Source organism: Phalacrocorax carbo, chromosome 7, assembly GCF_963921805.1.
Source record: "Phalacrocorax carbo chromosome 7, bPhaCar2.1, whole genome shotgun sequence".
NCBI classification, from domain to species: domain Eukaryota; kingdom Metazoa; phylum Chordata; class Aves; order Suliformes; family Phalacrocoracidae; genus Phalacrocorax; species Phalacrocorax carbo.
In genome coordinates this window covers 26,760,466-26,776,941 of record NC_087519.1, presented here as the reverse complement: position 1 = coordinate 26,776,941, position 16,476 = coordinate 26,760,466, and the positions used below count along the sequence as shown (strand labels likewise).

The 16,476-nt window shown below is 51.9% G+C and overlaps 1 protein-coding gene across 4 annotated transcripts in view; it reads left to right on the top strand.

The window, feature by feature from the left end:
- EPHB1 (EPH receptor B1) overlaps positions 1-16,218 on the top strand; it is an 87,176-nt gene extending 70,958 nt beyond the window's left edge. For 3 of the 4 annotated variants that reach the window (XM_064457135.1, XM_064457138.1, XM_064457137.1), the window contains 7 exons: positions 80-327; positions 629-844; positions 3,009-3,158; positions 3,770-3,963; positions 4,460-4,615; positions 4,986-6,331; positions 15,864-16,218. In XM_064457135.1, coding sequence (XP_064313205.1) covers positions 80-327; positions 629-844; positions 3,009-3,158; positions 3,770-3,963; positions 4,460-4,615; positions 4,986-5,094 — 1,073 coding nt within the window. In that variant the 3' untranslated portion in view covers positions 5,095-6,331; positions 15,864-16,218. Of the gene's footprint in view, positions 1-79; positions 328-628; positions 845-3,008; positions 3,159-3,769; positions 3,964-4,459; positions 4,616-4,985; positions 6,332-15,253; positions 15,331-15,863 lie in introns of all 4 variants that reach the window. The other variant, XM_064457136.1, reaches the window with a different exon arrangement.
- The last annotated feature ends 258 nt before the right edge of the window (positions 16,219-16,476 follow it).

The window sequence follows — 16,476 nt, the reverse complement described above, 5'->3', positions numbered from 1 at the left end:
AAGCAGCTCAAACTACTGTTACTCTTTGCAATGTTTTATGTAGAGGAGGAGGTGGTAGCGGATGCTCTTGCACTTGCAGGGGAGTTTGGAGAGGTGTATAAAGGACGCCTGAAGTTGCCTGGCAAGCGGGAGATCTATGTGGCCATCAAAACGCTCAAGGCTGGCTACTCTGAGAAGCAGCGCCGGGATTTCCTGAGCGAGGCCAGCATCATGGGGCAGTTTGACCACCCCAACATCATTCGGCTGGAAGGGGTGGTGACTAAAAGCCGACCAGTCATGATCATCACAGAGTTCATGGAGAACGGGGCCCTGGACTCATTCCTGCGGGTAAGGCAAGGTGGGGCGTGCAGGCTGTTGTTCAGCTGTGGGATGTGGGAATGAGGTGTTGGCATCCTATCCTGTAAATCCCAGTCTGTTTCCTTAGCTTGGGAGGTGGTTGCAGTGTGCCGTACAACCCCAAAACACGTGTGTTTTGGTGCTGGCATACCTCTGCTTTAATCAGGCAGGGCAGGGCAGCTGGGCAGTCCTCTTGGGAGGTTCATCATCCTCCCAAGGTTGGGGGTGAGCAGCTCTGGTCCCGTGGTGGGGTCTGCACACTCACCCTGGTGCCTGCTCTTTTCTATCGCAGCAAAACGATGGGCAGTTCACAGTGATCCAGCTGGTGGGGATGCTCAGAGGAATTGCCGCCGGGATGAAGTACCTTGCAGAGATGAATTATGTGCACCGAGACCTGGCTGCCAGGAACATCCTGGTCAACAGCAACCTGGTGTGCAAAGTGTCAGACTTTGGCCTCTCGCGCTACCTTCAGGATGATACATCTGACCCCACCTACACCAGCTCCTTGGTACTTACCTCTTGCAAGATTTGGTCTTGCTCATCTCCCCCATGCCTGCCCTGCACCTGCTGCCAGCTGAACCTGGGAGAAGGGTGCTGGATGTACACCCTGGAGCTTCTACCATCTCAGGAGGGTTCCCAGCACTCTAGGCTCATGGCCTAGAGACCCTGGTTCTGGTTCCCACCCATCATCCCTTTTTCCCTCCTTTCTCTTCCTCCCTTTTATGAGTTTTCTGCCTCCCTCCTGCCCCAAGCACCTTTCTGCCCTGAACAGTTTCCAGACAAGACTCTTCCCTCTTCTCAATGGAGGGAAGGTGCACAGAGGGGTCCCTGGAGAGACTGGGAAGGGGAAGGAGGGAGATCACAGCATCTCCCCAATGGCACAGCGATGGCGTTTTAACTCCCCTTCCCCCAGTGCTCCAGGTCTGGTCTGCCTTTCTCTTCTGAAAACTTGTTCCAGGCATTAATTAAAAAGACAAGCATAATGGGAGCTCTGCCATTCCCTAGCCACCCTCCTGTCCTTAATTAACTCGTTTGTAGGTAACGGCAGCCCCACTCTCCCCTTGTTTCCCACTGCCCCAGGGGAATGCCTAGCTCCCCACCACGGCCATCCTCCTGCCAGTGGGCTCATGAAACCCTTACTGGTGTTAAGGATGAACGGAGGAGAATGGGATGAGCAACCCATTGACCTCATCTAATCAATTAATGAAAAGACCATGCGTTGGGTGCAAGCACAAGGCTGCACTGACTCCTGCAGAAGCAGTCTCAGGCTGCCGAGCTGTGCCTAGGCACTGGGGCTGGCTCCAGCCTCCAAAATGGGAAACTCACAGAGGTGCCTTTGAGGCTGGCTTTGTGTTTTGGCCCAGCTACAGCCCCTTGCTCTTCCTCCCCTGCTCACAGGACATTTCCCCCCCTCCCTGGACCTGGCCCCACTTCCTGCTCACGGCTGTCCTGCAGGCAGTGGCCTCTGAGCAGACACCCATCATATAGTTTTTGTTCAAAGACCACGGCAGTAGCTGCTGGGATGAGGCATGAAGTAGCCTTTCCCCACCTTTAGAGATAAAAGAGATTATCTCATCTGTGTTTTTATTTAATTTAGGCCATAATAGATCTCCCCAGGCAGCTGGGAAGTGATGCTGTGCCTACGATTACATCACTTTGCTTCCCACAGCAGGTTTTTAGCTCTAGGGAAAAGGCAGGAAAAACAACCTAAGCAGTTAATTTCTTCATTTGTAGTTATTCAAATCAAAATTTTTGCTGTTCATTCTTCAAGAGCAGCTGATGCTTCATTGGAAAGGCTACAGAAAACAATTGCACTGAACGATTTACAATGCAATTCTGCCCAGAGTAAATACTGAGCACGTCTGTGGTTTTCCTTCATCACTTGGCTTTCTTTGCTGTTATTTTAGCAGTGCTTGCCCAGGGAGCAGTCCTCTGTACATACTGCCCCTCTGCAGCATCCCTGCCCCCTCGGCATGACCTCCAGGCCCTCCCTGTCGTGCCAGGAGCTGGGACCTGCCCTGGCTTGATGGGGTGACTTGTGACGCCAAGCCTGGTTTTGAGCTTTTAGGAGAAATGAGAGTGTCTCTGCCAAAGGCACTTTCCTATTTCAGTGCTTTCCAAGTCTCCTTCAGGGCTTAAAGGTGTTATGCTTTTTGCCTCCCACTCCAGTAGTGAGGCTAGAAGGACCTTCCAGCAGCTGTGGGAGCCCAGATGATGCTGTAGCAGATGCTCTTAGGTTAGACCTTGTTTCCATTGAAAACTGAGGGACAGGGATACCTGTGGCTCCTTATCTTGAGTGCTAGTGCAGTCCTGTGTAGCCCTTGTCACCTGATGTCTACCCTGGGATGAGACCTGGGAATGGGCCACTGATGTCCCACGTCCTGCAGACCAGCCAGAGAAGGGAGATGTCACTTGTGGGTGACACCTGAGTGGGATAAACCCTTGGATAAACCCTTTTGTTTAGTTTAGCTAAATTGTTTTGTGCAGGTACGAGAGAAATTCATGGAGGCTTTTTTGGCTCCTGCTTCCTTGTCCCGTCAGGTATGACCTGCCAACTCCTCAGCAGGATCTCAGCGGCCAGGGTTGTGCAGATGGCTGCAACCTTGGCTCATGGGTGTCCAGGCTCCTCTGCCAAGGGAGCTGTTTCCCAGCTGCCTTCTCTTTTTCTGTAGGGGGGAAAGATCCCTGTCAGGTGGACGGCGCCAGAGGCCATCGCCTACCGCAAATTCACCTCGGCCAGCGACGTCTGGAGCTACGGCATCGTCATGTGGGAGGTGATGTCATTTGGAGAGAGGCCCTACTGGGACATGTCCAACCAAGATGTAAGCACTGTGGTCATCCACGCAGCTCTAGGAGGTGTGGGGGGGCTTGTTCCCAAAAGAAAGCCCTCGCCTGAATGGCTCTCTGCTCCTTCCCAGAGCCTTGGCAGTGCTCGGCTTTGGAGATGAAACAGGCTGGTGAGTGAGAGGATGCAAGGAGGGAAATTGGGAAGAAAAGCCAGCAGGCTGGTAATTGGACTTCAGGAAGCTGCAAGGCCTTTGAAAATGTTCAGAGGTTTTACGAGCGGGGAAAGAGCTTTGGTAGTTGGACTGCTGTACTCCGATGCGATCTGCTGAGATAATGAGTGGCAGATCTCCGCTGGGAGGAACGGCAGCATGCAGAGCATCAGAGCGGAGATTAACCTTTGAGAGCCCTGGCTCCGTCGGAGCCGGGAGCGTCTCCTCCTGCTCCCTTTGCTGATGATCAAATGGGCTGGCAGCTGCCTTCCTGGCCTGCAGCAGTGCTGCCTTTAACACCTCTGCCCACACAGGCAGCTTGGCTCAGGGAGAGGAGTGGCTGGGGTGGTTCACCCCCCACTGTGGCTGCAGTTTTCCCTGTGTGAGACCTCTGAGTCCCTTGTCCTTGTGCTTCTTTCTCCCCCACTGCCCTGCAGGTCATCAACGCGATCGAGCAGGATTACCGGCTCCCGCCGCCCATGGACTGTCCTGCCGCCCTGCACCAGCTGATGCTGGACTGCTGGCAGAAAGACCGCAACACCCGCCCGCGCTTCACTGAGATAGTCAACACCCTTGATAAAATGATCCGCAACCCGGCAAGCCTCAAAACTGTGGCTACCATCACCGCTGTGTGAGTCTCGGAGCGCGCGGGAGATGCTCTCGGTTTGACATCCCAAGCTGCAGCAAAAGGCTTCCTGAGCAGTTCGTGCTGCTGGGGGGGAAGGAGAGGAATTCATAAATCATTCACCAGGTGCAGGGGGTTTCTGTCTTTTCTCTGCCTGACAGACAAAGAACACGTAGCTTTCAGCTGAGCAGCAGCAGTAATTCTTTGCTATTGATTCTTTATGGCGTGTGACCGTACAGGTGCAGTGTCTCCTCTGCCAGTGCAGCTCAGTCCCTGCAGCTCCTGCAGCTGGTTTACAACATGTGGGGTGGCAAAGCGCTGCTTGGGACAGGCCTCTTGGCCTTCCTTGTCTCACGTGTGTGCCAGGAACAGGGCAGTGCTAGGGGGAGCATGAGGGCACAGAGGGGTGGATTGAGGAACACTGCCATGCACCGGCCAGGCTTGTGCACAGCAGCCCCTTGGCACCAGCCGGGCTTGTCCCCAGCAGTGTGTCCTGTTGCAGGCCTTCTCAGCCCCTCCTCGACCGCTCCATCCCCGACTTCACTGCCTTTACCTCAGTAGATGACTGGCTGAGCGCCGTGAAGATGAGCCAGTACAGGGACAGCTTCCTGACCGCTGGCTTCACCTCCTTGCAGCTCGTTGCCCAGATGACGTCCGAGTGAGTTGGGTGCAGTGCCAGGGCTGGCTGAAAGCTGGGTGCTGCCTGGAGCGGGTTGGGGTTGTGGGGAGGTGGGAAGGTTGGTGCGAGGCACCTGCAGAGGAGGGTGTGGGCATCCTTCACACTGATCAGCAGAAGCACCCTGAGTCTGGAGGTGGCTGCATTCACCATCTGGGGGTCAGCGTGCAGGTCTTGGTCCCTCCTTATCCTAGTGATGCTCACAGGGCTGCGCTTGGGCTCTGTGTTTGTTCTTCTGAAAAGCATGGACCAGCTGAGCTTACATCCCTCACCTCACTTAGAGATGGCAAAATAGATACACCAGCCCTCAGCTGCCCACTGATACTCTTCGATCTCTCTGTCTGTCTTTCAGAGACCTCCTGAGAATAGGGGTGACTTTGGCCGGGCACCAGAAGAAGATCCTGAACAGCGTCCAGTCCATGCGAGTACAGATGAGTCAGTCTCCAACCTCAATGGCATGACGTCCCTCGTTCGACGGGGAGGGGACGGGGAGGGCACGCAGTGAGGGACAGAGGTGGGAGGGGAGGAAATGACTGGCGCCGCGGGACAGCATTTGGAGAGGTGCTGCCGCTGCCTGGGGACTGTGACCGCAGACGAAGGATGTTCCTGGGACTCATCTCTAACGGTGACTTCCGTTCCTCACCAACAGAAGCACACTTACCAATGTCATGGGGAACAGCGTTACGTATAAATATGTACAAATCATATATTTAAAACAAAACAAAAACTACAAAAAATGATGAAGACAAACCAATGTGCGTTGGGGAAGCAAACGCAAACCCTAGAGACCAGACTCCAATCCCACCACCAGTGAGCAGTGGTCAAAACTGAGAAGGAGAAAGGAGCTGTTGGGGAAGGGAGGGGCACGAGATGGAGTGTCCTGTCCAGAGCAACCACCTTCCTTTTCTGTTTTTCTTTCACCCTCCCTCCCTGCCCTGGCCCTTCCTGCTCATTCCACTCCCCTCTCTGCTCATGGATGGGGTGGAAGTGTCTTCAGACGTCTCCGCAGCTCCTTGCTGTCCTGCCTGGGTGCTGGTCTGGTAACTACCAAAGGACTTCACTGACCACTGCATGGGAGATCCGACTCAATCCAGTTAATGTCTTCATATTGAAGAAGAGATGTACCTTCAATAGAAAACCTTGGGTTTTTTTTTTCTTTTGCTTGCATTTTTTTTGCAAAAAGGAAAAAAAGGATTAAAAAAAAAATCCATCCTGGAAAACAGAAAGAGGTGTTCCCCTGTGTGTGCGCTCATGCGCTTGTGTACGTTGTCAACCTACTGTGGACTCACTGCTTGTCCCTAACTGAAGATCATCATCAACCCTGCGGCCAGCTGGCTCCTAACCTGGGGGGTGCAGAGGGCCCAGGGTTGCCCCCACAGCCCCTGGGAGCAGAAGGTAGCAGGGAAGCGGCCATCAGTGAAGCAAGTGCTCAGCATCCTGCAGGTGGGGAGGAGGATGCCCAAGGGCTGGCCAGCACGGTGGGGACAGGACAGGACGGGACCGGAGGAGCCACTGCGTGGTTGTGACTGGGTTGGTGACTGCTGGAGAAGGAGGAGAGTTGCTCTCGGAAACAGACTGCTAAGGCCTCCAGAGCCTCGGTGATGCGTGGAAGATGGCTATGGAGGACTTTTTTTCCCCATCTTGTGGACCTAAGGATTTTGGTATTGAATTACAGACTTAGGTTTCATGGCTTCAGAGGTAGGTCCGTTTGTCTCATGTACCTCTCTGTCCATCCATCCTCTGTATTTTTCAGCTCACTTTCTGAAAGTCTCTCCCAGTGAATGTTTCCCCGTGTTTAATTTGATTTTTTTTAATTTGTTCCACTGTCGGTCTCCTTTGCAAATTGATCTAGTTAAAATTACTAGGCATGTGTCAGTGTTTACACAGAATATGGTAAGACTGGGCAATCTAACTTCCCTCTGTGGATTGCACTGAGAGTTTATAAAATGAATGAACTCTTAATAAGGCTTTTACTTAGAGAGTTGTGTGCGAGTTGTAATGATCCATCACCGCGCTCTTGCAGGCACCATGCGGGCAGCAAGCAGCACCCACGTGGCAGGGGGAGCGGTGGCACAGGCAGGTTGCCTGGCTGCACCTTGAGGGCTGCTGGTCCCTGCCATAATTTGGTGGTGTGGTGCCTCATACGTGTACGAGAAACCTGCCGTGCTACTCGTGCATCCATCCCCGCCATGGGGATGCCCCACATCCGCTTACGCTCTGGGGATGCCCTGCATCCATCCATGTTGTGGGGATGTCACGCACCCTCCTGTGCCACAGGGATGCCCCAAATCCATCTGTGCCATGGGGATGCATTGTGTCTGTGCCGTGGGGGTGCCCCATGTCCATCAGTGCCATAAGGATACCTCGTGTCCATCTGCACCGTGAGTTTGCCCCTTGTTTGTCCTTGCCATGGCGATGCCCCACATCCATCTGCACCATGAGATTGCCCTATGTCCATCCATGCCACGGAGATGCCTCACCAGATTTGCTTGCTGCCACCGAACACAAGGGGATGAGCCCTTTCCCTGCCTGCTGCCAGCACCTGTCCACACGTCCTGGGTGTGCGTTTTGTCTCCCGTGCTGGGGCTATCAGGGCACTCTCTGGCAGTGGGGACCTCCGTGTGTCCTGTGGGGAGCACGTGCTTGGTTCGGGAGGATGGCGTCTGACACCAACAGCAGATGAAGAAACCTGGTGATGGGGTGCTCTTTACACCTCCAGTTTTATTTCTGTAATCGTCTGAGGAAGATGACCTACTGCTTTGCTGAAGAACAGGAACTAACAAGATGCAGGAATGAGCTTGTTTCAAATCACTGAACTCCCCCCAGAGAAAGAGGCAGAGAAAAACACCCCTTGTTTACAACAGCAGGGACTGCTCCTCGTCCTGTCTGATAGACGATTGCTAATACCTCTCGGGATACTTGCGTCCCAAATCTGTATTCCAGGATATTGTCACACTGAATACAACATGCAGATGGAGCAGGCGCCATGCATACTAATACGCCACCTCACTGCATTGATATTCGCCGGTAGTGAAGGATCCTTTGTGTTTTTTTTTATGATTTCTCTTTTATTAGAATGAAGCTAAAGGCATTTAAAGAAACGAATGACAGTGACACAGGCTAAATATCAAAACTCCACCTTCATGACTCCCCTGCTGCGTGTTGCCCAGCCGTGCAAGCACCTGCAAGGCAGCTGGTCCTGCAGCCCCGCTCAGCATCCTCCTCACTCTGTGCCTGGGGCTGGCAGGATGATGCGATGACACTGCAGCCCTTTTTTAATATAAAGCATTCAGTCCTGTCTGTCCAGCCCAGCAGACTGAGTACCCACAAGTGGATAAACCAGCTGCCCAGGTGCTTGGATACTCCAAGAGATGCTGAGTAGCCCTGCTTCACGTCTTGGTTTGGTTGCCCAGGGCAGATGATGCTTGTTGCCTTCCCCAGCTGTCAACTTGCCCATGCTGCAAAATGCCTGTGGATGAAGTGCCACCGCTCTTGTGCACGTGGGAGGATGGCTGTTGGCAGATTTCTGGCTGGGGAGAAACTTGTGCTGTGGTTGCCAGTGTGGGAAGGAAACAGATCTGGGCCCCAGGACTACGGCCAATAGAGGAGGGGAGCAGCTTTCAGCTGAGAATGGTGCAGCACTTGCACAGCATAAGGAACAGGAGGGTCCATCCTGACCTCTTAAAATTTGTGGGATGCCTTCCAAACCCTTGTTAGGCCTTTCAGATGGCTAACTCAGCCTAGTGCTTGCCCGGTCTTCTTTATTGCTTGGAAAACAAGGAAAATGACACTGTGCTGGAAGTCAAGGGCTCTGTCGGGGCTGGCCTTATGCAGCCTCCCTGGTGCTCCATGGGCTGGGTGAGGAGGTGGTGTCTCCTAGACCAGTCTCAGCCTCAGAGAAGCTTCATGCACCATCCTAGGCTCACCCATGACACAGCCACAGTTGGCAATGCTGGGGATGTTGGTCTCACCACCCTGCTGCTCTTTTCCAGCCTGCCAACATCTGATGTTTCCTGGGCTGTGTTGTGGCAGGAGATTCCCCTATCCCACCTCTTCTAACCAGCCCGTTGCATGAGGGTGGCATCTCTTGCTCACGCTGCCTCAGTGGGGTGAGTCCATCAGCGGTGGCTCAGGGGCCTGAAGATGTCCCCTCCAGGGTCATGTGAGAGCTCAGCAGCAGATTGACGGTGCTCAGGGCTGAGCAAGGAGACAGAAGGTGGTGCAAACACATCCTTTTGATGATGAGGCATAGTTGGCCAAGGGTTGCTGTCAAGATGATACCTGATGGAGGGCTATCACAGGCCACCTATTCTCCTGTCTTTCAATAAAGGCTTCTCATCCGAAATGGAAGATTTCACCAAAAGCTGTCAGTTTTCTGATCTGATAATGGAAAACTATGAGGAAAGTGCAAAGTAGCCATATTTGATTTTTGCTTTTTTATTGAAAAAAATAACATTAAAAAAATCAAAGACTTCTGTTGGACTGTTTTGTTTCTTTGGAGCCCTTTATTTCAAGGAAAATAAGTTTTTCAAACTGCGAAGTCTTTCTGTCCAGGAGTGACAGCATTAGCTCTGCCTGGCCGTGACAGCAGGGTAGCGTGTCCTTGGACTGGCCCTTCTTTTCCTTCGTCAGATGCCAAGGAGGAGGTTCTCACCAGCGTAGGAGGTGCAGGGCACCATTAAAGAGGAGCCCCTTAGGTCAAGGCTTGCTGCCAACATTCACCTTTCTGCATCAGCAGGAAACTCCCAGGCACTTGGCTGTAGCCACGTGGCTGCACTGTCCAAGTCATTCAAGAAGTCTCTTCCATTGGTGATGTGATGGAGAAACTGTTGGGATGCTCTGGCTTTGCCTTGTGTGGAGATGGGGCAGGACCTGCAGGCAGTGGTGGGACCTGGGGCAGGAGGCTCTACTTTACAGCTACTGCTGCTTTTTTTTGTGGACAGAGGATTGATGCAGATTTGGTCCGTTGGATGCTTTGCCAATGTGGAGGGGCTCTGCTAAATGTGGGGAAAGAACCAGTGGAAAAAAAGAAGAAAAATGAAACCGCTAAGTATGGTCTATAAATGGAAGCTCCCATTTCATGCCTTCTTCTGATCCATGCTGTGGTTGGTGTTGTAGTTTTTCTTTGATCCCAAAGGGGAAGGGAGGGCTTAAAAATTATTTTTTTTTCCCTCCCCAAAGCTTTTGTTTGCACAGAAAAAAAAATAAAAAGGCATTTCTGATTGAAGTGAACCAGCACCTCAGGCCTTTCCTCCGGGCTGGGGTTCCTTGCAAGGTCCTGGTGGGTTCATTTGCCAGGTGCTGGTGCTGGGAGGTGCCCTTTGCTGGTAGACCCCACTGGGGCAGATCCTGGCCACTGCTCATAGCTGATGCTTGGCTGTGGCATCTTGCTCCTCTGGTTGCATTCCGCCTCTGTGCTGAGCAGCGGCAGATGGATGCGGCTGCTCGCCTGGGTTGCCTTCGAGTGAGCCCACCTCACGCTCGCCCCTGATCCAGTCCTTTCACGGAAACACTTCATAGTTGTCAGCTCCTTATCTACATTTCTATGGCAACTGCAAAAACCTCCACCCTTTCATGTCTTTTTTAGGGGTTTTTTTTTGTGTCTGTGTCGCTTTGTCTTTTTTGCATGTAGCATTACATGAATAAGGGACTTTTTGCTACAAAAACCCTGCTCTGAGCTTGGCCCAAGGTCTTGGTGTGAGAATTGGTGGGCAACATGGTCACGTCTGGACTTGGTGTTGCCAACTGGCTTCACATTACCCCCTCCTTTCTGTGTCCTCCTGTGCCAGCCCTGCTGTGTTGCTCCCCTCATCCCCCCCCCAAAAAATCTCCATTAGCAATTCAGCTGCATTGTTTCTCCCTGGGCGTTGCCGTGTCTTTTATACAACCCCATCCCTGGCGGGCTGCGCCACATGCAATGGAGGAGACAGCAGCTTTCTCAATAGTAGTAATTAAAATGAGATGTTGTGCCGCTGCAAGCAAAGGTGAGCTCAGCCACTCGCACATCCAGGGTGAGAGCGAGCTTTTGAACATGGAAAAGAAGCATGTATTAATAGCATTATTATGTGCCTCTTTCTAATAAAAAAAAATTATATAATTTTATGCCATTTAATGACCTTCAAATTAACAGTTCTTTGAAAGCACTTATGTATATTTAATTTTAAATGTTGCTGCAAGTCAGAGTGGGGCTTGTGATGAAAACAGCAGGAAGCCAGTTTTTAAGTAAGAGCGAGCTCAGACCATTATTCCTGAGCCTGTCAGCTTCGGTGCTTGTAACGCTCCTCTCCCTAGGAGAAAACAGGGCTGTTGTTCCCCCAGCCTCCCCTTCCACTCTCCTTCATCTCTGCTCCAGGAGCTCCCCGTACACCAGCCTGAGTCCTGAGGGAACTTTTCTTCTGATTTCCACTCCTTTGCAGGGCGATGAGCGGGTGTGGAGGATGCCGCTCTGGGATGTTTGATTCAGAGGGAGGGAAGGGTTGTTTCGGGGTTGATTTGCAGAGGTGTCATCAGTAAAGCCTCCTGCATCCCTGCCTGCTGGCCAAGGACATCCTTGTGGCAACCAAGGGAGCATCACAGCTGGCTCGTGGCATGGGATAAATCATTGGGCATCACTGATGAAGGGTTTTTTTGCACTGCCACAAATGCTGCTGTTTTGCTATGGGGACAGACACGTTTGCGTTCATTAGGGTCTAGACTAAGGCTTTTGCCTCTGATCCATAAAAGCGGCTGATATATTTGAGGCACTCCATGTTCGTTTGGAAATCATTACTCTTAAACATTGAATTTGACTTTAAAAAAAAAAAAAAAAAGATCAATGGGTTTCTAAGATGAGGAATGGATTTACAAACCCCGCGGCAGATTTTCAAGCTCTCAGAAATGTACCGTAGCTCCAAGGCCACCCGTCCTCATTAAACTGCAGATGGGAAGCCGGGCAGTTGGGGCCAGGGCTTCACATCCAGCTCATACACGTATCCAGGTGCTGCATGTCTCCTGCTCCCATAATGTTCCTGCTGCTTGAGGAGCTGCAGAGGGTTGTTTAATGCCTGTGTTGTCATCTGCTTTGGTGGCTCTTGCATGAAAGACCAGGATGGATGCTGGTCTCATTACAACTTGGGTGCCTTCCAAATTATTTTCAAAGGCCCTGAAGGAGACCTTCTCTGGCAGTTCCCGGTGAAGTTCCTCTTGATTTTGGAAGAGCCAGAAACTTCCTGAGCAATGACAGAGGAGAGGCAAAGTCCACGCCGATGGGACTCTCGTGGAGACATGTTTCACCCTGTCAGTGGTTTCCCCACTGCTCCCGTTTTGGCTTGTTTTTCACAGAATTGTTGTGGGTTGGAAGGGACCCTTAAAGGACAGGGACTGGTTGTGCCTGTCCTAGCTGAGCTCAGCCTCCTCCAAAACCTGTCTCTGGGAGGTGTGAGAGCTGCTGTTGTGTTTTGCTCTCCCAATTTTGATGCCCTTAGGTTTTGGCTCTGAATCCACATCTCGGGGGTGGTCTGCTGGATCGTGTGTGTCTGTTGTTGGACCCTGATGGACTGCATTGCCATCCCAAGGCTTGGCATGGAAAAAGGAGCAGACACAGCTGCTCTGGTCAAGAGAGGACTTTCTCTGCTGTGCGTGGTGGGAGGAGAGATGTGAGATGAGAAGCAGGCATGTGTCATTGGGGACTGTAAGCATCCATGGTGTTAAATCTGGTCTCTTGGTTTGCATCAGAGAAGCACATTGTTCTGGGCAGGGAGATGCATCTGACCTTCACCTGGGCCTTTCTGGGTTGTCAGAGCTGCTCTGGGGATGGTATCTCAGGGCCACCTGTACCACAGGGCTTTGGCTGGCCATCCTTCACAGAGCAGCATTGTGAGCATCCCTACAGCCTGGGCAGAGCTACTCACTCCCTCCCTGTCTGTGTCTGAGCATCTGTGCTGCATCTGCTCTCCTTCTTTCTGGCTATCAGCATTTAAAAACATTGTGAAGCCCCTGGCTGTCCATCCCCCGTTGTGTGGCTCTGCTGTAGTGGCTGTTTTAGGGACATTGCTGGGTCCAAGCTGTCCCTAACACACAGACAGCAAGTGGAGGAGAAACCAGCGCCATTGCTAGGAGAGATGACTGTGGATGGGGTGGCCCTGCTGGTGGCAGAGGCAGGATGGTGCTGAGGGCTCCTGGCCTATCTCTGGAGGGAAATGCTGAGGAGGTTAATCTGAACAAACCAGCCACCTGAATTTTAAGTGGATTATCTGAACTCTGCTAGTTCCCAAAACAGGCGCACGCGCCCTTTCAGGGCAGCATGGAAGTGGATTAGGCCAAAATCTACTTAAGGCTGCGTTAATTCTAGATAAGTGTTAGGGGGGATTAATGCCTATCCACTTAAAAAAATTAATTGGAGCAAACTTTTCTTTGTGTCCCCAAGTAAACAAGGCTCAGCAGCTTTCCCTCATCTGCTGACCTGGGCTGTGGCTTTCCCTTCTCTGCTCTCCCATCCCTGCACGTTTTCCAGGAGCTGACATCGCGGTGGGGGTGAACCTGCTCCTCTCTCCATGATCATCCTCAGAGGTCTCATTATGCAATTGAACCCTTGCGTGAAGGTGGGGAGAAAGGGCAGGAAAATTATGGTCACCATCAGTGCAATTATCAATGCTAATTAGCACTGAGCGGGACTGACAGCAGGAGGCGCAGACCATGCCAAGTGTTGTCTAAGGAGCAAGGTGAGCCTTGTGCTGGAAACATGGACTGGAGCCTTGCAGGGGCTTCCACGGGCAGGCGACTGCAAAATGTGCACATCAGTTTGTTTATTTTTCCCTGCCACGTTTTGGTTGAACTCTTTTCAGTTTCCTGAGCACAAATATTTTGGGGAGGTCTCCACAGCTGGAGGCTGCCAGTGGTCTGGGGCTTAGGCTCTGGTCTTTTGTCTGGGGTTAGTGCCTGGGCAGCAGCACTGTGTCCTGACCCCAGATGGGGATGGGTTGCTGGGAGGCTCCTGCCCCGATGCCCCAGGGAAACGGCGAGGTGCAGCTCCCCTTTGCCGAAGGGTTGGGTGAGGGCCGTAGCCAGGCTGGTGCCTGGGTAGGGCTGGCGGGAGTGGTTAGTGATATGACAATGGCTTTGAGGCACTCCCTGAGCTGGGGGCAGCTCCGTGCATGCCTCCATCCCTTCCCCTGCTCCCACCTGCTGCTCCCCCTTTCCACGGGAGTGCTCAGGAACAGCAGCTGGGTTGGCAGTGCAGTCCATCCTCTGATCATTTTGGGTATTTGGGGTTCTGCCCTGACTGCCCCATTCCCATGAGCATGGAAAGGGAGAGCGCTCCAGGGCCAGCACGCTGCCTGCATCCCAACCATGCCATTTGCTCCCCTATAGCCAAGCTGATGCTGATAACACCTTCCTTTACAGGATGCCCTCTCATCTCACAAATGTGGCCTTTTTATTGCTATTTGTGTCATGCCAGCACTTACAGGCTGAGATCAAAGCCCGCTGCGCTGCTTTGCAGGGGCTCCTACACTGGAGCACAGGGATGAGGATGTGTGACAGGGTAGTGATTCGTTGGCTGTGTACCTGGGGCATGCTTGACCGTGCTGCCCCCTCCCTGTCCTCCCCTGGCTGCTCGTGACCTGTCCATCAGGTCCTTTGGGACTGATCCTTTGGGATTGGCCCAAATCATCTGTAGCTGCCCCTGGATCATTTTTGCCAGGGCAAAGGGAAGGGCTGTAGCTGCCATGGGAGAGCAGCCACCACCCCGGGGAAGGTGCAGGCTCCCCAGGGTAATATAAAACCCCAAAAGCCTTCCCTGGCTCCACTGCTTCCAGGCAGGTTGGATGGCTGTGGCTAAATGAGCTGGGAAAGGCCATGGGGGAAGGTGGTGGTGGAGCTGGGAGCAGCACTTGGGGCTGGAGCCATCGCTTGGCTTCAGCTTTAATGTGGCCAAATCTGCAGCCGATATAAATCACTGTCACCCCACTGACTTGGGTGCAACCACCCTAATTTACACCAGTCCCTGGGGATCTGCCCGGCTCAGTGCATCGTCTACTGTCCCCTGCATCCACTGCCTTTCGTAAAACATTTGTATTTCTGTTGTTGCTTTTCCCCAGCTGTTTAGCTGTTCTGCTCCCATTAATGTTAATGGGAGCCATGGGACTGAATCTCCGAGTGTGGCACTGAAAATGGACCCTGGTGCATAAGAAATACACAGTGATATCTCTTCCTGCAGCCAAAGCTCTTTTTTTTTTTTCTTTAAGATAATCTCAATTTCTCTTACCCTTTCTCCCATGTCCCTTTTTCCGCCAAACATCAAATTACTAAATAAAAGTTTCGTTACTAGCTGGGTTTGCTAAAAAAAATTATTTTCATTCAGCAGAATGATGAATTTTAATAGGAGCAAAATGTCAGACACAGCTGGAGTTTTTTATTGAAGCATGGGTATGTTCAGAGAGGCACAGAGATGCCTGGCAATAATTATACCAGCAAGCCCTGGTTATTGGTGGCCCAGCAAAGGGACGCAGTGGTCAATTGCTTTGTTATTTATTGTGATGTCTTTATGTTTCCAAGGTGCAATTGTATATTAAAAACATCTTTGCCTCTCTGAAGTGACTGAATAATGGGATTTTGCTGCTGTGTGGCACTTCTTGGTTGCAGGGTGAGAAGGAGGTGCTCCTGGGGCTGCTCTTTTGGTTTGGAGACCACCTGCTTTACCCCAGCAGTGGAGAAAATGGGTGGGTTTTGTTATTTTGGAAAGAGTGATTTCTTGGTGCCTGGTGGTTTGCTCCTGCTTTAGACCTGGGGGTGCTCATATTGCAGTGGAAGGGAGGGGAAAAATCATCTTCATGGCTGGGGGACATGGTAACCTTCCCACCCCCACAATGAAGTCTCAACCTCCCCTCCTCAAAGCATCTTGGCTTCACAAAGAAACATGTCTCTTCCATTTCTTTTTTTTCCCCTGAGGAAAAATTGGGAGCTTTCAGTGAAATTGTCACTTGTCTGACAGCATATTAATTAATTACTGCTTTTTGTGGTGTGGGTTGGTTTGGTTTTTTTTTTTTTTTTGAGAGAGGCTGTGTCGTAAGAAGTCTTTGGATTTCGGGGGGTGCAGTCCCCACCGGCCGCAGGGCAGGGGATTGGGGTGGGGCTTGGTGTCGCTGCGGATCTCAGCTGTGAAGGAGCAGCCTGCATTTTCGGTGCTGCCTCTCTGAGCACGGGAAGTGCTTATTCTCACCCTTTTCTTGTTCCCCTCCCTCTTGCCTTGCAGGGGCGTGAGCCCAGCGTTGCAGCCGGGCAGCAGCGACGGAAAGGGGTTGCCACTGGTCTGCCGGGACTGCTCCCCTCTGCCACCCACGAGATGATGATCCGGGAGATCTCCGCAGCACGCCGGGAGCCCCTTTGCCCCCGAGCCGCGGCATTCCCTGTGCCAGCCGGCCATACCTGTCCTGTACATAACCAGTGAGATGTCTGTAAAAGATTTCACCCCTTGTAATTTTTTTTGCCCTTCTCCCCACCCCCCTTCCCCAATTTGTTGATTGTGTTGAAATTGTTGGAGTTTGTAACAGTAACTTTCAGAGAATATTGTACTAAAGAGAAAATTGCACTCAATAAAAATGATGAAATAAACCTGATCTTTCTTCTTCCCCTTCCCAGGGGTAGCCTTTCCCACTGCTGGTTTCTCTTCAGCTCAGAGCTGGGTGAATCTTTGCCATAAATATTCATTTGGGGAACTGGCAGCGCTCCATCGCTCCTTGACTTACCTCAAATTTTGATGTCTATCAGATTTGGCTCTCCGGTTTGTAAATGAAGTGACTTTATTCTCAGCAACCCCTATCGGAGGTTGCTTGCTGCAGAAAGCCAGGAGAAGGAATTTTCTTGGC